This window comes from Xyrauchen texanus, chromosome 12 (genome assembly GCF_025860055.1).
Source record: "Xyrauchen texanus isolate HMW12.3.18 chromosome 12, RBS_HiC_50CHRs, whole genome shotgun sequence".
Classification (NCBI taxonomy): domain Eukaryota; kingdom Metazoa; phylum Chordata; class Actinopteri; order Cypriniformes; family Catostomidae; genus Xyrauchen; species Xyrauchen texanus.
Genome location: NC_068287.1, coordinates 28,575,559 through 28,599,228, shown reverse-complemented (window position 1 = coordinate 28,599,228; position 23,670 = coordinate 28,575,559). Strand labels below are relative to the sequence as shown.

The following is a 23,670-nucleotide window of genomic DNA, read 5'->3' as shown; positions in this document are numbered from 1 at the left end:
AGGATTGTTCCTCATCCGAATTAAATGGGGAAGAAAAGTAGGCTTGATGGTGAACGACCTGCACTCTGAATGGCGTGGTTAGAACCTTAGGCACGTAGCCTTTTCTGGGTTAGACAACAGCTTTGAAAGACTTGGGCCAAACTCCAGACATGAATTGTCAAATAACAGTGCATGTAGTTACCAACCCTTTTACAGAGGCCAGAGCCAGCAGTAGTGTGGTCTTAATGGAGAGCATGCACAAATCAACCAAAGGCTCGAAGGGGGGCCATGTGAGTGTTATTAGGACCAAAGTTAGGTCCCAGGTCGGGACTGTAGCCAGCCGAGGAGGATTTAATCATCTTACTCCTCTAAGGAACTTTATGATTAAATCATGTTTGCCTATTTTGGTGCATTATACACAGATATAGTCGTCACATAAACTTTGAATGTCGTCTAATCGCTTATGAAGAATTATGACAATTTCATGTATGGTGCAGTTTACTGGGACTTTGCAATGTAAAAGACACTAATCAGTCACTAATCAATTGGATGTACGATAAGATCTGTTTCTGAGTTAACATTTTGTATGGTCGTGTTGCAGGCACACGATTCAATCTTCTCAGAACTAGAATGGGCCGAAGCCTGCCATCCTTCTCCAGAACAAGGAAATAATGGCTGTAAATCCTGCTGTGTGTGTCGCAGTATGTGCACACAACACTGGTATATCATGTGGTCAGACCACAGATTGTGCTTGATTGTTGTAAACACCAGCTCTGACAAGCCCGTGAAGACTTGCCATGCATTCGCATAGCAGGACAGCAGGCTTCTTAATTCATATGAAATAACCTTGCATTCTTTGTGAGAAGATTGTTTATCTAGGCTCGAAAAACCAGACGAAACCGTGGAAGACAGAACACCTTTGAAACGGGGTGGTCAACGTGCAAATTGGATCATGGAGCTCGCCATGCATCAGCGTAACGGAACAGAGGGCAATTTGGTATGTTCATAACATGATATAATGCATTGCTCACCATTGGGAAGCGGTTGTGCATAATGTGAGGATTTGAAGAGGAAAAGCTCTTTATTGAAAAAGTGTGAGCATCTCGTGCATGTGCAATGAGCGATGTAATCTTTTTGCAATATCAGTAATTAATTACAAGGTGTAATGCGCTGCTCACCATTGGGAAGCGGTTGTGCAAATATGTGGGCTTGAAGTGAGAAAGCCCTTTATTAAAAAAGTGTGAGCGTCTCTGTGGCAGCGGGGGCGTGGTCAAGCACCCGTCTGGGAGAGAAAAGCGGTAAGGGCGCTTACACCTGAGCTAAATTATGTCTAACACCTGTCTCTAATTTCAGTGAGCACGGGGAGAGTGGCATAAAAAGCAGCCAGAGGGCCTCCATGGGGAGAGAGAGAGAGACAGAGAGATATATGTGGAGCTGAAGGCTCAGTGCTGTATTGTGTATATATATATATATATATATCTATATATATGATATATATATATCTATATATATATATATATATATATATATATATATATATATATATATATATATATATATATATATATACGTTGAAGCTGTCTGTATGATATTGTAGAAACATTAAAAGTGACTGACCTGAACTGCTTTGTGAGAAGTTCTCTTACAGTCTCGTTCGAACACTGTACTATTTTTACAATCTTTGCATGTTCATGCATTATATAATGCGCCGCTGACCTTTGGGAAGTGTTTTTTGCACAATGTGTGGACTTTAGAGTGGGAAAGCCCTTATTGAAAAAGTGTGAGCGTCTCGTGTGAGCACTGTACTATTTTTGCAACCTTTGTTTGTTCATACATGATATAATGTGCAAACTTTATTGCCTGTGATTAACGTGAGACACAGAAAACAACATATTGAACAATATTTTGAACAACAATATTGCTTTCCTGACAAACACCATTTTCTTCCCCACGATCCAGATTTGAGAGAATGTAATCGCTGCGCGGGCGTGCTGAATAGGGTGAGCGCCAGGATTTTGAAAGTTCGTTATGAACTTCAGGGAAGAATGGGGCAAATCTACGAGATGTGTCCGGACTGCAGCAACCAGTCATCAAGACGAGATTGTGTATATCATTTGATATTGAGCTCTTCAAGCCCTTGAAAGACATGAAGCATTTCCTTGTCAGTGACACATACATGCTCCTCGCCTACGCTGGGGGAAGGGGCGGTATGTCATCCATTGTCCACTCACCTGATGCAGCAAGAAACATGACATCGTCATCATCCCCAGCATCAGAACCGCTTAACAAGTCGAGGCTGTGCGTTTCTTTGGAGGGCTGGAGCTCGGCACGCACATAATGTATCGGCATAGAAGTGTTACATGGAGATTGAAGGGCTCACGGGCCATGTCGGCACGAGGACCACCTCAAGTTCAACCTGCTCGATATCGCTGCCCCGCCTTTCCTCCTCGTGTGACGATTCACCCTCCTGGGCGCGGGAGGCTGAATCGTCCCTCAGAACTATATATATATAGATATATATTTATACACTCATTATAACAATACACAATTGATTACAAGGATACAGAAATTCTGCAAAATCAGGATGCCGAAGCAGCGAGGTGGAGTGATGTTTGCTGGAGCACTGCAGGGGAGTGGAGAGTCTTCTCGTTGCTGTGAAGATCCCGCCAACTAACTTGTGTAGTCAACGCGAAGCAGTAGAGGGCTTCTAGACAAGAGATGGAATCGTGAGGAAATTCGGAGGAATCATGTTTGCGTACCTGCGTTTATAGAGAACAGCTTCACACCTAAAAGGGTAGGACTCAAACGCCATTATTAGAAAATTGCCATTAGTGTAGAGAGGTTTCAACTAGGTCACGTGGAAGAACACTCCCCACATGCATTAGAAAACGCAATATCAAGTGTACTGAGTCGTAAGGGACCAGATGTTTGACTGTTTGATAAATGAAAGAGGAAGGAATGAGAGTGATAAGGTGAGAAAAAATAAATATAGCGAGGTAAAAGAGTCTTGTAAATTCCAGTGCAAATATCACTGTAGTTACATTCATCCCATGAAGACATAGACCCCGACATTTTTTTGGCATGGCTTCATCTAACTTCATGCTGGACAGTTGCTACTATACCAATTATGATATAGTATATGATACATGATCATGTTTCTCACCATTTACGTGGTTAAAGTTTTCTTTAGTTTTTACTGTGAATCCAGTCAAAACCAAAGAAATCTTTACTACACTGTTTATACACACATTCGACTTTGTTAAGTCTACATGTCTCCTGAGACCAAGAAACATGCCAAGTTTACAAAAACAGGTGTATGCAAGATTTATGGAGAGAACGCAGTGTTGTCAGGTAACCTAACATATGTGCTTCATGTGGTAACATTTAAGTCCAAAATCTGAATTAAAATGACTGAATTAACCTGACTAGATTAGGTTACACCAACCTACTTTTTAAGGGTCAGATTTGGTATAGAAATAGCTTAATCTAACAAATACACATTACCACTTTTTACAGAAAAAGATAAAGAGATAAAAATGAGTGAGAAATGTATTGTCAATTGACTTTCCATAGAAAAGCTCACATAAATATTCAATAGGCCAGAGCCAAACACTGCCCCAGACTTTGTGCATACTGTCTCTCAGACTTAGTTGTGTAATACCAGGTTTTTACAACCTTCTCTCTGTTTCTGTTTACTGCAGACTGACTTCATGCCTGATTCTAAATGTCTGTTTGCACTGGAATGGGAAGTTGTACAGACAGGGGTGGTAAATATTCTTACAGAGTGCACAAGATATTAACACATTGGGTTGCACACACTAAAACTTTCACATACACAAGCTTTAACCAGAAATGAGTGTGAAAAAAATATGTTCACATGTATTGTTCATATATGCTCAAGCACTTATACACAAACATACAGTTATATAAATGCATTTCTTTAAATTCCATGTTGAGTCACAGAAAGATCACAGCTTGTATCATCACAAAACAGGCATTCGTTAGTTAGTCATTTAGATTACTAATTTGTCATTTAGTTAATGCTGTCATGCAAAGAGACCGTAGCCTTCCCCTGGAGCACCCTGGAGTTAAGTGTTTCATTCAAAGGCACAATGGTGATGGCCGATGAATCATCTCTTGCAGGGAGTGAACCTACAATCTTTCATTTACCTGCCCCGAGCTTTACCACTAGGATTGTATGATCGGGAAAAGAGGACAAGATTAATATGCACACACACTTTGAAAGTGCATACACACAGATTGAAAATAATATATACTTTTGACTCAGCAAGTTCAATTTATTCAAATGTAAAAATGATATCATGCCCTGTGCTATAATAAGCATAACTATGTTTAGAACAACAGAAGTACATTTCTGCTGCTTTGTCCTTTTCATTAAGGCATGCTCATGGAGGATTTAATTCTGCCATTTCTATTGTTTAGATTGCAAGAGCATTCAAATTTTAGACCACAGTTGTCCTTATCAAGTGGCAGAAAATGAGTCACATAACTAATGTAAAAAATTAGGTTTTATTACAAAATGACATCAGATGTAAATATACATTTATATAAGGCTACTCTCGAATATACATTCAGTGATAGCACGATTTCCAAATTCGTATATTTTAGCAAGAGAATTTGTTAACCCAATCAATCCCTAATACTACAGATAAACTATGGTAGACTGCTAGAACAAGCATTTCATTTTCTGGTGTAACCTGTTTGGTGATAGGCGGCTATAAGAAAATACACATCTGACTTACACATCTGTACTAACACAATTTAAAGATGTTTTTCATTGTACAGCTGCCAGCAATGCGAGACTCGGCACTCCACCTTGTGTCATGTAAGAATACTACACACAAACTCTCAAGTGTCTGTTGCTTTTAATGCTTGAAACACAAAATAATCTGAACCATGAAACCAGACAATAATCAACCTGACTTATCCACCGAGAACGATTTATTATTCACATGATGAAAAATTGATTACAGCAGAAGCTAAAGTTACAACGCTGCAGTTACAAATAAAACAGGAAAAAAATAAATACATAAATAATATCCATATTTATCTAACATAAATATATAATCTATTTAAGATTGAATAACTATATTATGCCACACTGTCTAATTCTTCAAATTGACAAGTAAATTATATATCAGGCATTTCAACGCTTCTTCAAGAAAAATAAATAAATAAAATGATTTACCTTATATAGCTAATTAGATATTTTGTAAATTACCGTTTTAACTAAACCCAAATTTGCTACTTGTGGATTTGTCAATCCTTAAAGGAATAGTTGAAAATGATGAATGAAAATTCTCTCATCATTTACTCACTTCCATAACATCCCAGATGTGTTTGACTTTCATTCTTCTGCTGAACACAAATGAAGATTTTTAGAAGGATATTTCTGCTCTGTGGATCCATACAATGCAAGTGAATGGTGACTAGACCTTTCAAGCTCCGAAAATCACATAAAGGCAGCATTTTATTATTATTATTATTATTATTATTATTTTATTTTATTTACTTATTTGGTTTAACTACCACTTTAATTTGGTTTGGCGATTTTAGCAACAACAACAAAAAATTAGGCTACTTCCGGAAAGGCTTAGCTTTTTAATATTAATAAGGTCTTGATTTGCAGCCTTGCTCCAGCGTTTAGTCCGTCTCCATAGTAATAGCATTCGTAAATTCGCGACCGAATGGTGCTTTGATGGAGGTGGCAAAGCTGCAGAAGTAACGACGTTTGTCAACGGAAAAAAAAAATAAACGTGAGGTACCGAATACAGACAAACATATTCAACATAAAGCCATCACGGATGGGACTTCAGGTCACTTACGGTCACACAGTCACGTACACACAAACACGTAGAAACCCAACCCGTGTGTCTGAACGCCTGCAGAGAGATTTTACCGGCTACAACCTAATCACCATATGTTAACTACTCGTTGTATTTTTTTTCTTTATTTTCTTTTAACGTAAGCCTTTTTTGCAAACCTACACCTGGTGTGCGCCGAAGTGGTTATAGTACAATATAAGCAAGTAGCATTCTGCTCTGCAATGCCTTCCTCTATTTTCAACATCACAGTTCTGCCCATGCACTTGACCAAATATAAACTTCATTATTCTTGGCAGAAAAACAAATTTCAGTAGGGAGGAGTCTTATACTCTTGGCCAGGACAGACCAAAGGACAAACAGACAGAAGCGTAGCAAAAGTGGATGATAACTGAAGAACAAAGAATAAAATCACCCGATCGTCCTTTTTTAGAAGCAAAGCATGTAAGTGCACAATGCCTTAGATGTATGGTTTTGCTTTAGAACAATACTTGTCAAATAAATTAAGAGCATTGAGGATTTCCTTCTTTTAACAACATTAATGCTACAAATGACACAATCGAAAGCTTTTTTTTTTTTTTTTTTTTACCATTGAAGGTCCATTGGATGGATCAAAATGATACTCATCTAAATGTTTAGAATTTATCATGTTCTATAACTGCATGTAATTGCTTAGTTTCAAGGGAGATATCAAATAGCATTATGTGTTGAAGGACATGGATAAGCAGATATGAAGCAACAGGCCAAAACTTATATCAAATCATGTAAAAATAGCAAAGAAAAAAGGACATTTGAGCTTTTGGTTATTTTTTGGAACAGCCAGATCTTTCTTTAACTGTAAAGTTATGAAGGAGGCCTTGCAAAGAAATTTGACCTTAGACTCTAGCATCACCTTCATATTGAGGTACACATACATGTATGTTTTAAACCACAGTAAAACTTTTCTAACTGACATGCTTCTGTTTTCTCCACATTTAACCCCTGTTAAAGTCATTATTTACATGTTTGTGTTTACTTATAACACTAACACATTGCACAATGTCCTTTTCATGGGAAATTTCTTGTGAACTCTTGCTTAGATAATAAATGTATGCACAAAGTAATTTTACAATTGATGATCTCTTTACAGACCTTCCTATTTAATATTGTGTATTCTTTGTACTATACATGAAAAGTAACTTCTATTTCTGTGGAATGGATTTTATAATTTATCAGTTCACAGATGTTACCATTCACATACTGTAGCCTATAATGTCATATCAGCACTTTCAAGACATTTTATTGATTAAACACAGGACAGATGTTGTAAACTTCTCTGTAAATATAGAAAGAATAATAATCTTAGGCATTGTTTTCTCTCTCTGCTTCAGAAATGGCAATGTCTCCCACTGCTATGGTGGCCCGCCGGGCTCTTGCTGCTGCATCGCATGGCAGCCATGAGGGAGGAAGTATGACATTCCCTGTATTGTCATTTAATTTGTAAGAGTGTTTTGGGCTAGATGGGACTCACTCTCAGTTTATGGGACTGGGTTAAGCATTTAGAGCTGGGTAAAAAAAAAAAAATCAAGCAGCTTTGTGTTGTGAAGTAGGGATGAGGGAGTAATAAAATGTTTATTGCATCAAGTTTTACATGTTGGTTTTAGCCATTGTTTTTAAACTGATGATTTGCATGGTGTTTATGGCAGGATTTAAGAAGTTTAAAACTAGTTTGTTGCCGTATATTCTTACAGTTTTGATGATCAAAACTATTGTGACTTCACAGTGAATCTCACTGTTCTGACTGTTATTATAATTAAAACCTTTTCATGTGAAGCTTAAGAAATGTACATTCCAAACAGCAAGACAGAAATACTGAAACAAATCAGTTAACTTTGAACAGTTTGCATATCTTTCCATAAAAAGTCTACAAAATTCATACTTCCAAATGTACATTAATGAATCAACATACTGTAAACTATGAAATAGTGATGAACTGGTTAATCAGCTGATATTTGTCCAATAACCTGCCTGACAACAGAGGTGGTTATTCCCCTTTTTAGTAAAATAATTTATTTCATTTTTGCAATTTAGTGACTTTTAGTTTCTTTTGCCATCATTAAATGGCATTATGTCAGCATTGTATCAGCCTCCCTGCAATTTAGATATTGGCATCACACTTTGAAAAGCCCTTATTGGTCAGGCACTATAATGAAGTATACTTATAAATCAAATGCTTAATTTTGTAATACATTATATTCATTAACATTAAATAAGGGTATCATATGTCTGTTTTTTATTTGTTTACAGCAAGGACCTGGAAGATCCTCTCCTTCGTTTTAGCCCTGCCGGGTGTAGGTGTATGCATGATTAATGCCATCTTGAAGATGCAGGCCCATTCCCATGACACCCCAGAGTTTATTCCATACCCACACTTGCGCATTCGAACCAAGGCAAGTCCTGTAGACTTTCGTTGGTTAAAGATGACCACATAAATGCTGGAATAAGACACACATGATTACCTAAAAACAAAAAATGTATGCACACTAATTAATCATGAAATCTCTTAAAAGCCATTACATAGCCATCTAGCTAAAATGAAGACTACATCTGCATGCATTCTTTGATTAATATTGCATGATACATTGATTATAGATTTTATTCAGTTTCATAATAGTTACCCCCCTCCCCGTCTTTCTCTTAGCCATGGCCCTGGGGTGATGGAAACCACTCCCTTTTCCACAACCCTCATGCAAACGCTCTGCCCACTGGTTATGAGGGACCTCACCACTAAGCAGGATGTCCCCTGCCATCTGTGCTACATCGAGCGGCTTAACGTCCGTCTCAGATGCCAATCCACAGGGTCCCCATTCTGCTGCAACCGACAGACACATTGTTTTAACACTTTTAACAGAAATAAAATGCTGTTTTCACTGTAAAGAGAATTTTGTGTGTGTACCTGCATAAAAAAAAAATCTGGTGTGACTATCTTCATGCAATTCATTTCAGACAACATAGAACAAAGCAGCCTGGGTTTCAGTGCCTTGTTAACGGGCACAATGGTGGTCAAGAAGCAAGGCTGGCATTGCTGAATACATAACTCTGTGGCAGTGATGACAACAAACAAGAATGGAAAAATAACCTAAACCCCATAAACATACACAGTACATAATACAAATAAAGAAAAACAAATGTAGCATAACATTTCAAGGAATAGTTCACCCAAACTCTAAAATTATTTTATCATTTATTTGGTTTCTGTAGAGGAAAGACGTTTGTAACATGAGGTTGAGTAAATTATGGCAACATTGTTATTTTGAGCTAACTATCCAATTAAATTCTTTAAGAGGCAACTTAGACATCATTAATGCGGAGCTCATTTATTGAGAACCATCCTCTGCTTTCCTCAAAAATTTGACCAGTTAAATGTTACATTTATTGTATATACAGAACAACATGCCATACATCAGTTAATCCACATTACTATAATTTAAGTGTATTACACCATTTACAAAAACAAAAATATAACCAACATAAACTCCATGAAATAATCATTTTGACATAATATACTGTACAAAATAACATACTATGTGTGGATGCTCCAAGAAGAATGTGCCATAGCATTAACATGAATCCCTTTATTTGACTAAATAAAATGAAAGAAATGTTTGATGAATATAAAATACCCCCCATAATAAATCGATAAGAAAGCTTTTACATAAGAAATCATTTCTTGAAAAGAAATATTAGCATGAAATAATAGAGATTACAAGGTTAAAATATTTAATGAAAATATTCAATATAATTAAAAATAATGAAGTTACTTGCTAAATGAAATGTAATAAGGATTTTTCTACCTATTCTTTCTTGCCCCACACATCCCAAAATACAATCACAATTAGACTCCAGTAATTTCCTTTCACTTTTTTAGATTGCACATTCCAGCAGCTTAAACTTATCATTACACAAAACCTTACTTACGTTCATTACACATTTCATTTCCCCATCCATTAATGTTTGTGCTTTCTAGCTGAGGGCTGTTTTGACCAGGTTTAAGATGTCCTGTCTCAGCCCCTCAGTGCAGTCGGCCTCTTGCACTAAATGCAGGAAGCACTCAACAGAAAGGGAGGGGTGAAGGGGAAAAGGCTGAAACCCCTGAGGCCGCAGCAGTATAGCGAGGCAGGCTTGGCCCAGTCGCAGATAAGAGTAGCGTTGTGAAAACCAGTACAATTGTGGTAGGAGAGACCTCAGCCAAGCTCCCTCACTGCCATTTTCCGAAGAGGTGGCGGCGGCGGCGGGAACAACTTCTGGAACCTGTTTAAAATTTGGAGAGTTCTGGAGTTTGGACTGTTGTTTGGAACACTTTGACATTATGTTTGGTCCTGTTAATTGGGCTACTAGAATTTTACTTTTAGACACTTGGGGTGATCCTTCAGGACCTGAGTGTGTGGGATCCTTGCAGACCAAATCCACATCCATTCTGCTTGTTGTCATAGTAGCATCATCTGAACAGCAAGGTTTGGCCAGAGTCCTTAGGACAGATGAGACTGCTGAGAATAGAAGGTCTACACATAGGTCCTCAGCTGCCCTTTGTAAACCAGGCACTAAAAACCTACAAGCCCCAATCATCACATAGGCCAGTGGGGTTTTCAGAAATTCCTTCTCTTCTGCGCAGTATGGGTCCATCTCGTCCTGTGGTCTGCCCAACCCACCAGAGACCAGGGAGGCCAACACAAGGCAATTCGCCTCTTGCTTGGACTCTTTCCTTTGGTCTTCATTCTCATTTCCTTTAACCAAACGACATCCATGCAGGTAGTGAAGCACTGGTAACAGCATCCCACTGTTTACATCCTTGATAAGGATGGCCTCACCTTTAGCTCTTTGTGCCTCACCAAATCCTCCCGTCAGTAGGGCTCTGAAATACTCAGACCCGACATCTTTTTCTCCATTTTCCCCAGCAACAGCCTCTTGATTGGCAAGAAGGAAGGTTCCATCATCAAGGAGGAAAGTTAGATCATAAGTTGCCTCCTTGTATGGACATATGGATTGCTTCTTTTGTGGTTGGGTTGTTTTCATGGTGTTTGAGGCTGTCTCCATTCTGGTCCCACAATCTATTCCACAATTCTTTCCGTCCACTTTGGAATTTGCCAAAAGACTGGAGAGGCAGCCAATCAGAAGTGAAAGGTACAGGAAATTAAGATTGTAAGGGGACACTTGTTCAAGAGGATGTAACCAACCAGCCAGAAATGTTCTACACTTATCAAACTGTCCATCTTCATCATTATCGTTGTCATTGTCACTTTGACACCCAATTAGTTCAAGAGCTGCCGCCAGTCCTCCACTATCAAACAGCAGCTTCTTCAAAAGAACTCTGTTGCTGCAGAATAAAACAATGAGTAAGAATGTGATCAATTAGTTACATACCAAACATTACACCTCAAAATAATAAAATCTTAGTCAGGCAATAGAGCATACCTGTTAATCAGCGGTAGAGACAGGACACAGTACAGCTTGTCAGTTTCTGAGCCTGACAGCATGATATGTGTAAGAACGCCAGAGCCAAATCCAGACTCACTCTGAACCCTCAAATTACTGAGCAGACCCAGACCTAACGAGTCAGAAAACATACATTAGCTTTGTATACACAGCTGTCTTTACAAATCTGGTAATATGTACCAATGTTAAATGTTAAGATGACCCATCACATACCTAGTTGTGCAATTTTGGCTTTTACTTTTTCTGATTGTCTCTCTGTTCCTCCATTTATTCCTTTTTTATTTCCGATCTCTTCTCCACTCACACACAGTCTCTGTCTAATTAGAGCCACAGCTCCAGTTCTAACCAGAGCCTGCAGGCAGTTTGGGTTACAGCTGAGCCTGCCTAGCATCCGAAAGCACCGCCCACTGGGGTCATGGTGCTGGGTGAGGTAGTACAACAGCCCAGAGAAAACATTTGTGTTGATGAGTGATGTGCTAGGGTCTGAGGCATGGGAAAAACGAGACAGAAGCAGAAGAATAGGGGATTCTGGGGCCCAGGGCTCAGGGTGATAGGGGTGATGGTAGGTTGGGGTTTTTGACATCACAGAGGGGTTGTCCAAGGTGACCACACTATAGCGAGTAGGTGTGGAGGTGGATGAAGATACACGCAGTCTCTTTCTGGGCGGAGAGGAGATTCGGAGTGGAGACAGGGGGGGAATGGAAGGTTTTGTTATTGAAGGCAGTTTCTCAGATTGAAGGGTGGAGGTGCAAGAGGGATGTGAAGAGGAAGGTGACTCTGGGAAGATTTTCAGTTGCGCAGCTTGAGCAGATAACGGAGTAGAAGAAGAGAGACGGCAAGGTTTAGAGCGGGTGGATGGAGAAGAGTGGGGTTGATGCAAGGTTGGCGAGAGCTCAGAGCAAGGCGTAAGTAGTGAGGGTGAGAGAGAGGATTGTGGGCTGCCACAGACTACATCAGTCCCACTTGAGGATTCAGTCAGCTCCCCCTCAGAAGAGATTAGACCCTCTGATACCAGCCAAGACCTGGAAGGAAAACACAGAGATAAACAGTTTTTTCTCCATATAATATCATTGACATACTTTGCAATTTAAACAAAGACATGTTAAGCTCATACTATATTACTGAACATGAACACCATTAGTTTGTGCTCGATCAAACAGGAAGGTGTGAAATTATGGTTTAAAGGGTATGTTCAGATACTGGGCTAAAAAGTAAAATATTCACAAAATTACGATCATTATCGCTTTCAAATTCTTTCTACTTTTGGTAAAGCTTACTCAGCAAACAAAAGTTTAATTTCAGTCAAACTAAAACAATTATTTTTCTTCTCACAATGTAATGTACATGCTTTAGGTCGACTGAAATTATTCCATTTCATACTTGGTCAGACAGCTCGAATATAAATGCACATAGAAACGTGCTGAATGACTATGAGCAACAAACCGGAGACTGAGGAAGCTGGAGGATCCCGACGTCTGTTCTTTGCTCATATCCTCCTTCTTGCCTTCAAGAGGAGTAAAGTCAAATGAGTCAAAACATGAAGTCATCAGTTCAGAGCATGGAGAACTAGATATTATTCTGGCGTCAATCTTTCCTGTGGTCAGTTCCTCTCCTTTAGCGAGCTCCACTAAACGCTTGATAAGAAGTGGCACCAACCCAAGCTCTTGCAGCTGTTCAAGAGCTGATTCATCATAGACAAAGTCAACACAAGCTAGAATGGCGAATCGTGTGAGTGTATGGTTTTGATGGGCAGATAAAAAGCCAATCAGCACCTCTAATCCCCCGCTCTCTTTTACTTTTGCCCTGTTCACAGCTTCTCTGCAGCACAGGCACAAGGCCTTGAAAAACACACCCGACTTCAGAGGATCCTTCTTCACCTCCTCTGCAAACTTCTGAATGACACCCAATGAACCAACCAGTGGTCTCAGGCAGCCTTGAGTGCACAAGTTAGCCAGAGTTTTCAAAGCCAACTCCACCAGAGACAGGTCACCTTCTCCTGAGGCAAAGGCCCCCAAATGAGTCAACACCCCAGACTTGGACACTTCCCTGGCACACTCAGCACTGCAACCTCTGGTAAGCTCATGAAGGGCCCGCAAAGATGCCCGTCTCAGACCTAAAGGGTACTCTGGAGCAATGAACAAAGCGAGAGCTGGTAGACTCCCCTGTGAAATCAGAAGGTGTCGGTTGGTAGGCGTGTCTGAAAGGTAGACTAGAGCCCGGGCAGCAGACTGGGCACATTCCAGCTTCAGAGTGCAGAGTTCAGGTGTTCGAGTCAGGGAAGAGGGAGAGGATGGGGGTGGAGAGAAAGACAGGCAAAGGAGGAGAAGTGGAACACCACCTGTGTGAGAGAGACAGAAATAAATATTTTTTACTGCATAGAGTGTAATTCCTATTTGTAATAGGAAGGCGATTATTGCGTTCTAATAAACACATTGTGATCTGTGATTGCATCTAAAGCTTTATAAAGGATGCAAAAGTATTATAAAGTATTACATGCGATTCATGCATCATATTCCAAGTCAATAAAAATGTTGGCATCCAATGCGCATTTATGTGCACTATGAGTAAAGCTTGTTCACAATGGCTAGCGTACAGTTACGCAAGTTCGTGCATCGCTTGTTTCTCACCAAAACCTTCACACAACTTTGTATTCCTTCTGACGACTTGGAATTTGACACACGAGTCGCCTCAATTCTTTTAAGACAGCATTGCATCCTTTTTTAAGCTTGAAAATAAATCATTATCTACCGCCATTGTATTGAAAAGACGGTTGGATGTTCATTAAAATGTATCCTTTCTAAATAATTAAATTTTTAGAAGATATCTAATAAATCAAAAACAGGAATTCCGGAGACTTACCAGCAGAGTGGACTTCAGCAGAACCCTCTGGGTCCATGGCGAGATTTCCCAGAGCTCGTACAGCTCGATTTTGCACTGTCTCCACCGATACATTCCTCTTGAGGACATCAACTACAAATGTTTATCAATGCATGAGCAGACCACAAAAAATTATGAAAACTGTGCTATTGACTAAGAAATTGAAAATGTAGCCACAAATTTTTAACATATCTAATAGTCTCTAAGTGCCTTACCAACAACAGACACACCATCAAGCTTTCTTACCTATGGAAAAAAAATAATTATAATAATCATCATAAACAAGCAAACAAACAAAAACAACTAACATCATTGCAAGCTTGACAAGCTATTATAAATGCTGTCTGTATCATCCTTACTTCTTGCCTTGTCCCTTTTTGAGTGCAGCAATTGGCCAGGATGATAAGTGCCAGGTCCAAAACCTTTCTGGAGCTTTCTGGTTGTCTTAGGAGATCCAGCAAAGGAGGCAGTCCTCCCCGTGCTTGGTACCGGGCTATCCTACTGCCATCTCCCTTGATGTGATGGGTTCGAATGGCCACTAGCGCCCTCCATTGACCAGCTCGGAGTCTCTTGTCTGCATCTCTGGCTTTCTCTCCTCCAGTGATGGGCTCATTGACAGTTCCTGCCAGTCCACAACTGTGAGCATCCACCAATGTACTTGTTTTGGACAGCTGAGTTAAACACCAGGTAAGGGAGGATTCTGGAAAAGCAGATGACCCCTCCCGGGTATTGGCTGAAACTTTTGCATTTTTTTTAATTCCTTCTTCTAGAGGTGAAGACATGATAAATCTTGAGTCCAGATCCCCGTCCTGCCACCCCCCCTCCCCTGAAACGTAATTAACGTACCTTCTATATCTTTAAAACGCAAATAAAAATTTCAGCAATGAAATGAGATTACGATTTAGTTTCAACACCAACCATTTTATTTCTCAATTAATAATAAAACAAATAAAGAATACAAATATTTTTATGTTAATCTTAATTTTGTAAAACACACAGCAAAAAAAAATTCTAATACAATTTGCTTTTACTATGATTGGCACATTCCAGCTAACAGAAAAATAAACACCTGAAGAACTACATCTACCACATCAAAGTTAGCGAAACCCCATCGCAATGGCTTCTGGGAAACGGAGTCTTTTAACCGTGCGACATATTTCCTTACGGTCTACAGAGGGAGGTAGGCCGCGAAAGAAATAAAACATAGACGGTACAGTCTTAAACTAATCTATTTGGGTGTATTTTTATGTTTCGATGAAGAGTATGAAGGCTTTATTAACCTTTCATCTTACTCACGTCAAATTTCCTAAGCGCTAAAAAGCGCAATCGCCTCAGAAATGCACTGGCGCCATCTTTAGCAGAAAGACAAACAGAGTGGTTTGTCAGAAAGGGAGGGGCATATGCAGACCCGGCGTCTAAAAGCACATGGGAGTTGTAGTTTTTGCGGTAATCAATCGCTGCTTTCATATAATGGTTGGATAACTGAACCAAAAGAGCTGGAAATTCAAGAGGGAATGTAGTAATTTTCTCCACAGAAAGAAACTAGAGAGTTTTGATCTCCAACCACATACAAGAATGGCCTGTAAGAATACAAAACAATGGAATACATTTCCCACAATCCTCCCTCACGCACATTGTCCATTTCCGGAAAAAACCCAATTCCCTTGTCAGTTCTGGGTTGGCGCAAACCAGGGCGTTGTTATTATCATCGCTGTAGTTGACGCTCGAAAAGCAGTCATCGGTGGAGTTGTTAAAATCCACGGCTAATCGCAATAACAGTTGAGAAGATTAACAGAAAATAAATGCAACATGGAGGTTATTGAGACAATTGTCACAGACGCTTTTGAGGTGGAGGAATCAACAACTACGGTTTCGACTTTGGAGCCTGAAAAGTCCAAAACAGGTGAGATATTTTTGTGATTCGATGCAGCATTATGCGCAATGGTTATCTAAAGCGCGGAGAACACGATGAGTTTGATTTTACAGATTGGCCATCCCATCACACACATATTCTGGTCGTCTTTGATTTGTAAAAATACCCAACATTAAATATGTTAATAAATTGAATGCTTTAGTGAATTATAATTTTAGATTTTCAAAGGCATAATGTTTTTTTTTTTTTTTCAGAGTTTAAGTAAACTGCGTTAAGTTTCAGAATAATTGTAGTACGTTTTTAAAATCAAGGAAAATTAATGTGACATTTAATACCAGAGATGCAAACTCACGAGAGGTGAGAAAGTTATAGCAAGTGTTCTAGATATATATTAAGTTGATTGGTTTGTATTTAAAGCTTTTTTTGTTGCATTTACAGCTCTTAAACGCTTTTAAGTGATGTTAATAAGGAAGATGTAGAAAATTTTACTAAACAATTAAAAAGATAACGTTAGCTAAAAGTGAATAGTTTGCATTCCTGTAATATGAAAATATTACATATTTCTAGTCGTAATTTCATTACATGAAATGGATAGTTCACCCAAAAATTTGTTTCTCATAATTCTTTCACCCTCATGCCATCCCAGATGTGACTTACTTTCTTCTGCAGAACACAAACGAATAGTTTTAGTAATCCATATGACTCCAGTGATTAAATCTATGTATTCAGAAGGGATGTGGGTGTAAAACAGAACAACATTTAAGTCCTTTTTTTTAAACTATAAATCTCCACTCTGAAATTCAAAGTTGAGATTTATAGTAAAAAAGGGTTGAAATATGTATCTGTTTCTAACCCATAGTGATTGGAACACTGCAGAAGACATATATTAAACCACTGGAGTTGTATTAATTACTTTTATGCTGCCTTTATTTGCTTTTTGGAGCTTGAAAAATCTGGCCACTATTCACTTGCATTGTATGGACCTACAGAAGATATTTTTCTAAAAATCCTTGTGTTCAGCAGAAGAAGGTCATACACATCTGGGATGGCATGAGGGTGAGTAAATTATGACAGAATTGTAATTTTTGGGGGTGAACTATCCCATTAAATCATTTGGCCCTGTCTTGATTTTTTGCAATAACTTTTAAAACCTTTTTCTTTCAGAGTTTGTCTGGACACTACAAGCAACATGGCACCTTGTTCATGTTCGTCTAGACATGGACCAAGAGTTTGACCAGCCTGTCTGTAAAAAGAAGAAGCTGTGGGAGACTGTGGCTGAGAGAGTAAATGCAAAGTTAAGGGCTGATGGCTGCACAGATGTTCCAGTAAAAGCCTTTGAATGCGACCTGAAGTGGCGAAACATGTTAGCCACATACCGCAAAAATGCTGAACGAGCCAAAAGACTGGGAAACCATAGTATACACTGGGAGTTCTTCAAGGAGATGCATGAGGTGCTGAGCAGGAGCTATGAGGAAATTGATTCTCAGCGCAAGGCAAAGCTCAAAGGCACAAAGTTAGGCAGGGCAATAGCCAGTAAACGATTTACCCCAATACAGCCCACACCCACCGGAGCTACAGCCTTACAGTTACCCAATGCCAGGCCCCCTCAGGATTTGCTGCAGTTGTACCTGGAGCTGCAGGAGAGGAAATTGAACATGTGGGCTCAGCAGAAAGCTCTGGAGGAGAGGAAAATTGAGGCCATCAATAATTTGGCACGTGCCATTACTTGTATGTCCCAGGACCTTGCCATGCAAATGCCTAAAGAGTGTGTTGTGCCAGACACTCCATCCCAAGAATAGGAATTAGTCATGTCCTTGATATAGTCCTTTCTGTTAAGGGAGTACATATTGTATTTTTAGAGAGATAACATATGTTAAACCCACTTAAGAGAACAAAGTTGTGTTATATTGATGCTAACTGTAAATCATTAAATAGTCTGTTTGTCTTTACTCAATTACTAATAGCAAATATTAGTTGACATTACTGAGCATTTTGCACTCTCATGTAAAGGACGTGTTGTACATGGTATTTTTGTTTGAATAAAAGTCATACAAAATGTCTTTATTAAATCTTTTTCATGCTACTAAATACTCAAGAAATACAGATATAATCCAGGTTGAAATATTTCAAGAAACTTAAATTTAGTCATACAATGCTTGATACAAATCAAGAGATTTTCTACATGAACAGTTTCATAATCTGTGTCAAATAATTAATGCGTTTCTGCTTCCAAAGCGCTGTAAAGAAGATTCACTACAGTGTCCCTCATTTTTACCCCAGCTGCATCTTCTTTTGCCTCCTCCTCATCTTCTTTTGTGTTTCTCTCTACAAGTCCCTTTGTGACATCCCCCATGTCTACAAACACATTGTTTAATATACAAGCAGTCAGAACCACTGCTCTTGCCCTGTCGTAGTTCCCCATATCCAGATATCTCAATTTCTGGAATCGCTCTTTTAGGTCTGCCACAGTCTGGTCAAATCGGCTTAAATGGGTCGCCACTGATCTGTTGTAGAGATTCTCCTGAGGGCTTCGACCCGGAGAAAATGGAGTGAGTATTTGACTTGTGAGTGGATATCCAACTCTGGCAATCAGGCAGGTCCCTGGAGGCAGCATCTCAGGGTGTTGCTGGAGCCTTTCAGCTAATGCACTTCCTCTGTCTCTTTCTGAGCCTCTGCTGATGTAGCAATAAATAAACCGGCCCTCAGCATTGCAGACCAGTTCCAGGTTAAGCCACGAATCTGGATGTGGCTCATCCTTAAGTCTCTTTGCTTCAGGAGCATCGCTTTCACAGTCCTGTTTCCCAGTGGGTAGGCGGATGGGGATGCGTGTGTCACCCAACACCCCAAACACTTTAGGAAGACCTCTCTCTTCCAGTCCCTCACTGCGACCTAGCCAGCTGGAAAAAGGAAGCAGATGTTGTAAAGCCTCTGGTCCTATAGGGGGAACGCAGACAACAGTGAACGTGAGTAAATTGGTGCAGTGAGCTGCTATTCCACATGTCTACTCAGTCAAAACACTAAAGCTAGCATACTTACATGTGGCCCTAAAAAGTTGGAAGTGCACTTAAAAATATTTTTTTTATGTCTGTCACAAAATTTGCAATGGCACTTATTTTGAAGAAATATAGCACAAACACTTCTCAAGCAAAACATTAAAAAAAAAAGAAGCTTGTTTGGTTTCAAGACCACATAATGTTCAAAATTAAGACTAAAAAGTATTAATTCACTTTCAAGTTATCAAACTTAATGGAATATGTCCATAGTTCATATTTTGGTGAACAAAAACAGTGGTTTCTCTGCTAGGGAACATGTGCAAATTTAAGGGGAACTGCACAAAAATGACCTTGTGACCTGTCAGTTAAAAATAATTGGAAGGAAAAAAATAACTAAGAAAAGTGAAGTTTGTTCTAGAAAATATCTAGCATCATTTGTTTGCAAATGCTACTTCATTTGACAAGTTGTATCTAATGCAATGGCTTGCAGACATTTTAAAGAAATAGTCTGGATTCAACACAAGCTCAATCGACAGCATTTGTGGCATAATGTTGATTACTTCAAAACAATATTTCGACAATATATATATATATAAAAATAAAGAAGCAAAAATCAAGGTTACAATGAGGCACTTACAATGGAAATGAATGGGGCCAATTTTCTGAGGGTTTAAAGGCTAGTGTGAATCTTATTTTATTAAAGCATTTATAAATTTTTATGCTAATACTAGCGTATTATTTGAGCTGTTTGCATTTAACGAGATTATAGGGTTTAAGGCATCATTGCAACAAAGTTGTACAATTTTATATAAACTTTTCACAGAAAAGGTTAGAAAACGATTTTATAACACAATTTTAACATGCATATTTGTTTACATCTTGTGGCTATACTTTTGAAACAGTGCATCTTAATGTTTATACATAGGCCCCATTCACTTCCATTGTAAGTGCATCACTGTAACACATGTAATTAATTTTATAAAGAAAAGGAAAGACACGTCAAAATATATTTTATAGTCATGAACATTATGCTACAAATGCTGTTAATTATGCTAAACTTGTATTGAACCTGAAATACTCCTTTAAGAGTGAAAAATGCCAGAAGTGTCAAAAATAATTTTAGAAGCCACAGTATATTTTATATATTATATGTACATGATAACTAGGATGAATTATACATTGCATTCTGGGACTCTGAGACTCCATTATTTAACGCATTTTCATTGACTGCTGACAATTTGAAATAAAAAGCCAATGTATAAGACAACAGTAACTTATTAACTATTAATGAATTACTGGTTCATACCAGTAGGCCATTTAATGCATTTATCCTGAAGAGCGTTTACTCGTTCACAGAAAGAAAAGAAGATCCTATGAATGTTTCCCTTCTCCAGATGGAAACTAGCAGAGACACTGCGATAGCTGATGCGTTTGGATAGGAGGGTGAGAGAAAGGAGGACAGTGTGAGACAAGGACAGTCGAGCTCTTCCAGACAATCGGTTCTTGTTGTAGTTTGTGTCAGCACTTTGCAGAAGACTTGTTACATGCTGTAAGAAATGTTAAGGAATAAAACACATGTTAATAAAAATTAATCCCAAAGTTAATTTTCTATGCCACCATGCAATTTCTGCACCACGTAACAAAATTGCTAAATTAAACAAACAACAGCCTTCCGAACAGCCGCCTGGCATTGATCAAACAAATGCCTCCAACTCATACCACTGGTTGAGTCTGTATCTATGCTATGCTATAGACCAATTTTATTTTTAACAAAAGTGTCTTACTGTCCACTCTCATGACGCACTGTGAATGACATAATCGAGTCAGACTCACTTTATCTTTAAACTGCTTATAATGTATTTGTACATATCTGAATATTTAGTAATAAACATAAAATAGATTGTTTCAGCTCTTCTAATCAACAACCTGAAATCAAAAACTTTATACATTCCCACTGATTTTTGTTCAATTACATTTTATGCAATGTTTAATTGTAGTTTGTGCTCTCATAAAAGACGGCAAGTACACAGCCTTTTACCCTTGTCTTTTTATCAAGTTTTCAAAAAGTCTGTAATGTTGCGATTTACCTCGAGCTGGTTGGTTTGGTTCATGGCTTACAACTCATTTATTTTGGATTTTATGTAAAGTCTATGAAACAAATGAATGGGGAAAAAACTTCCAGAACACAGACTGCCGAAAAAGTGTGCGGGTACTGTTGCGCTCTATAGACCAATCCTTTGACAAAGTCAGGCTTACATCTGCAAACAGTAAACTTTTATAAAATTAGGTTGTTGAAAAATTATTTTGAGGGTTCTCGTAGATGGCTGATGCTTCAATCCATTAAAAGTTACACACTTCAGCTTTATGTGACGTGTATTTTACTACAGCAGCGTATGAAATGTAGCCTACCTGAACGGCAGGGTTTCCTTCAATAACATCATCAGTAACGCAGGCACTCTTCGCGGAGGCAGATTCTGACAGCTGAAGGCTCACTGTTTGCGTCTGATCTTGTGTTAAATTAATTGAATCCTCCTGTTGAGACAGTTGCATGAACACAGAAGAGGACTGCCCTTGAGCTAGGGCCATCAGGTCAGCCTCTAAGACTTCTTCTAGAGCTCGATCCAGACGCTGATCAAGTTCCCAGTGAGACAGCGGCTCCCATTCAGACTGAATGATGTCCATTATCATCCGTCCTGCGGCCGCCACATACTTTTTACGGACTTCCATCTAGATATTATTTTAAAATCTTATTTAAATGAGAGTTCAGCTCCCAACAGCAAGCCAAATAAACGTGTCTCCCAATAACACAGGATAAAAGTTACTAATGATGCTATTATAATAGATTCACAAAAATAACGGGAATAATGTTTTTAGTTGGAGCAATAAAGCATGTAAAATATATCAAGTAACTCAGTAATATAGCACAAAAACTTGACTGTGCAGGTTTACTGCAATAATAACCAACAAGGCTAGCGCGTTCAGTTCGCAGATGTAACTACTGAAAAGTTTAATTAATCAGATCTTTTAACCTCAAATACTTATTGAAACGGGTATATTGATCAGAAGCAGGAGCCAAAACACGTAGATTTACACAGACCGACTTTTAACACACATCCTTTTTGTCGTTAGCATTGGAGGCTATTTATCAGATGCTGGCCACAACGAATGGGAGAAAAACTGAACGTCCAACGGATGTAGTAAAGGAAGTCCCGCCTTACAGGTAAAAGAGCCAATCACCTTTTAGAAACAGACATCGCCTGCGAATTAGCTAAAAGGCTGGGGAAATTGCGTGTTTTAAGAGTAATCTGAGGTAAAGAAGCACAATTTACGAAACCCAGTGATGTCAGATTTTGCTGCCGATTTCAAATCTCGACCAACCTTGTTGGCGACTTCGGTCTTTTCCCATTCAAGTACATCTGAGCTACACTTGTATGCCGCTTGTTTACATAGAACATACCTGCCGCCTGCCCGAGTGTTCCAAAAATGGCCGCCGAATGGACTAGCTAAAATGACTGTTAGCATCATCTTTCAGGTTGAGAAAGAAAAATCGACTGCGCATGCGGTTTCCAAACAATCATTATTGGTCCGTTCTTCGGCGCAAGAAAGTTTTAGAAAATACACTACAACTCTGCATTTGGTAACGGCAACCAAAAATAAACAGACGTTGAACATGAAACAATGAGTGTAAAAGGGCAGATTATAATTTGAAAGCAGATACAGATACTGCAGCATGATTTTCTTTTCAGTTTATTTGTAATTCATTTTATTTTTTTTGCAAGTGCACTGTCAAGGAATAGCCTACTGCCATCTCTGAGGAAAAAAGGTTGAATTCTCAAAAACATGGTTTTGAGACTTTTGGGGATGTACACTGTCAGCGTTTGTGTTAAAGTTAAACATTCACTTGTTTAAGCAACTATGTCCAAAGGCTTCATTCATTTTGATCTTTCCATTTTTAAGCGAGTCTTTCCATCATTTTAAAATGGCACACACACAGAAAAAAAAAAAAAAAAACTGAATAGCAGTTACACATTGCTCTGATTTAAATGGAAAATCAGGGAATAAACCAAATGTCAATACTTTAGATTCAACAAAAACAAACAAAAAACACATTTTCAAAAAAGAAACAAGGCGAACACAAACTCCACAAAATTGTAAAGAAAAGAAATACACACTTCAAGAAACAATGCAAGTGGAAAAATGTATTTACAATGAAACCATTGTTTCTCAGAATTGATCTTAAATCATGTGGTGTGCACTATTATGCAGGTATAACCTGCCTGCATCCATGCCCATTCTGATTTTCAGTAAGTTCCATGTCCATTTACACTAATCAGTAAATCAGTTACATAAAACTGTTCAGCCCATCTGGCCTTTGCACCCCGATAAAATTATGACGGATCTAAATAAGAATAATTATAATATCAAGTCATAAACACACAGCATACTTTAAATGCAATCAGTAAAGTTGGCATTTGTAAAACTTTACAGCCACTAACACAAACCCACCCCAGCCCCAACAGATCAAATCACACAAAACATTTAACTCTCCAAAAATAACATTTGCATTAATTAAATACGAAGCACACGTTTAAATACTCTGATATCCAACCACTTCTGACAGGTGAAACAGCTG

General features: G+C 38.7%; 4 protein-coding genes across 4 annotated transcripts; 2 read left to right on the top strand and 2 right to left on the bottom strand.

The window, feature by feature from the left end:
* Nucleotides 1-6,115: 6,115 nt before the first annotated feature.
* Nucleotides 6,116-8,743, top strand: LOC127653174 (cytochrome c oxidase subunit 6A, mitochondrial). The gene is made up of 4 exons (XM_052139749.1): nucleotides 6,116-6,266; nucleotides 7,193-7,270; nucleotides 8,109-8,251; nucleotides 8,503-8,743. Exons 2-4 carry the CDS (start codon nucleotides 7,195-7,197, stop codon nucleotides 8,590-8,592), a joined length of 309 nt encoding a protein of 102 aa, XP_051995709.1. The 5' UTR covers nucleotides 6,116-6,266; nucleotides 7,193-7,194; the 3' UTR covers nucleotides 8,593-8,743.
* A 196-nt stretch (nucleotides 8,744-8,939) lies between these two features.
* armc5 (armadillo repeat containing 5) lies at nucleotides 8,940-15,545 on the bottom strand. The gene is made up of 7 exons (XM_052139205.1): nucleotides 14,531-15,545; nucleotides 14,387-14,417; nucleotides 14,154-14,264; nucleotides 12,738-13,632; nucleotides 11,508-12,316; nucleotides 11,274-11,406; nucleotides 8,940-11,175 (listed from the first exon to the last, which is right to left on the bottom strand). The coding sequence occupies exons 1-7, from the start codon at nucleotides 14,951-14,953 to the stop codon at nucleotides 9,825-9,827; spliced, it is 3,753 nt and encodes a 1,250-aa protein (XP_051995165.1). The 5' UTR covers nucleotides 14,954-15,545; the 3' UTR covers nucleotides 8,940-9,824.
* Nucleotides 15,546-15,909: 364 nt separating this feature from the next.
* On the top strand, nucleotides 15,910-18,071 carry LOC127652980 (uncharacterized). Its single transcript, XM_052139443.1, has 2 exons — nucleotides 15,910-16,074; nucleotides 17,209-18,071. The coding sequence occupies exons 1-2, from the start codon at nucleotides 15,981-15,983 to the stop codon at nucleotides 17,841-17,843; spliced, it is 729 nt and encodes a 242-aa protein (XP_051995403.1). The 5' UTR covers nucleotides 15,910-15,980; the 3' UTR covers nucleotides 17,844-18,071.
* Nucleotides 18,072-18,101: 30 nt separating this feature from the next.
* Nucleotides 18,102-22,517, bottom strand: LOC127652979 (uncharacterized). The gene is made up of 4 exons (XM_052139442.1): nucleotides 22,495-22,517; nucleotides 21,447-21,764; nucleotides 20,344-20,584; nucleotides 18,102-18,978 (listed from the first exon to the last, which is right to left on the bottom strand). Exons 2-4 carry the CDS (start codon nucleotides 21,762-21,764, stop codon nucleotides 18,257-18,259), a joined length of 1,281 nt encoding a protein of 426 aa, XP_051995402.1. The 5' UTR covers nucleotides 22,495-22,517; the 3' UTR covers nucleotides 18,102-18,256.
* Nucleotides 22,518-23,670: the final 1,153 nt, after the last annotated feature.

Bases quoted from the DNA above. Each gene is read 5' to 3' on its own strand.
- LOC127653174 (XM_052139749.1), top strand. From the start codon at position 7,195: ATGGCAATGTCTCCCACTGCTATGGTGGCCCGCCGGGCTCTTGCTGCT. The intron at 7,271-8,108 runs GTATGACATTCC...ATTTGTTTACAG, and splicing joins TGGCAGCCATGAGGGAGGAA to CAAGGACCTGGAAGATCCTC. The intron at 8,252-8,502 runs GCAAGTCCTGTA...TCTTTCTCTTAG, and splicing joins ACTTGCGCATTCGAACCAAG to CCATGGCCCTGGGGTGATGG.
- armc5 (XM_052139205.1), bottom strand. From the start codon at position 14,953: ATGTCTTCACCTCTAGAAGAAGGAATTAAAAAAAATGCAAAAGTTTCA. The intron at 14,418-14,530 runs GTAAGGATGATA...TTTTTTCCATAG, and splicing joins AAAAAGGGACAAGGCAAGAA to GTAAGAAAGCTTGATGGTGT. The intron at 11,176-11,273 runs GTATGCTCTATT...TTTATTCTGCAG, and splicing joins TCTCTACCGCTGATTAACAG to CAACAGAGTTCTTTTGAAGA.
- LOC127652980 (XM_052139443.1), top strand. From the start codon at position 15,981: ATGGAGGTTATTGAGACAATTGTCACAGACGCTTTTGAGGTGGAGGAA. The intron at 16,075-17,208 runs GTGAGATATTTT...TTTTTCTTTCAG, and splicing joins GCCTGAAAAGTCCAAAACAG to AGTTTGTCTGGACACTACAA.
- LOC127652979 (XM_052139442.1), bottom strand. From the start codon at position 21,764: ATGGAAGTCCGTAAAAAGTATGTGGCGGCCGCAGGACGGATGATAATG. The intron at 20,585-21,446 runs GTAGGCTACATT...CATTTCTTACAG, and splicing joins AAGGAAACCCTGCCGTTCAG to CATGTAACAAGTCTTCTGCA. The intron at 18,979-20,343 runs GTATGAACCAGT...TTCCCCCTATAG, and splicing joins ATGCATTAAATGGCCTACTG to GACCAGAGGCTTTACAACAT.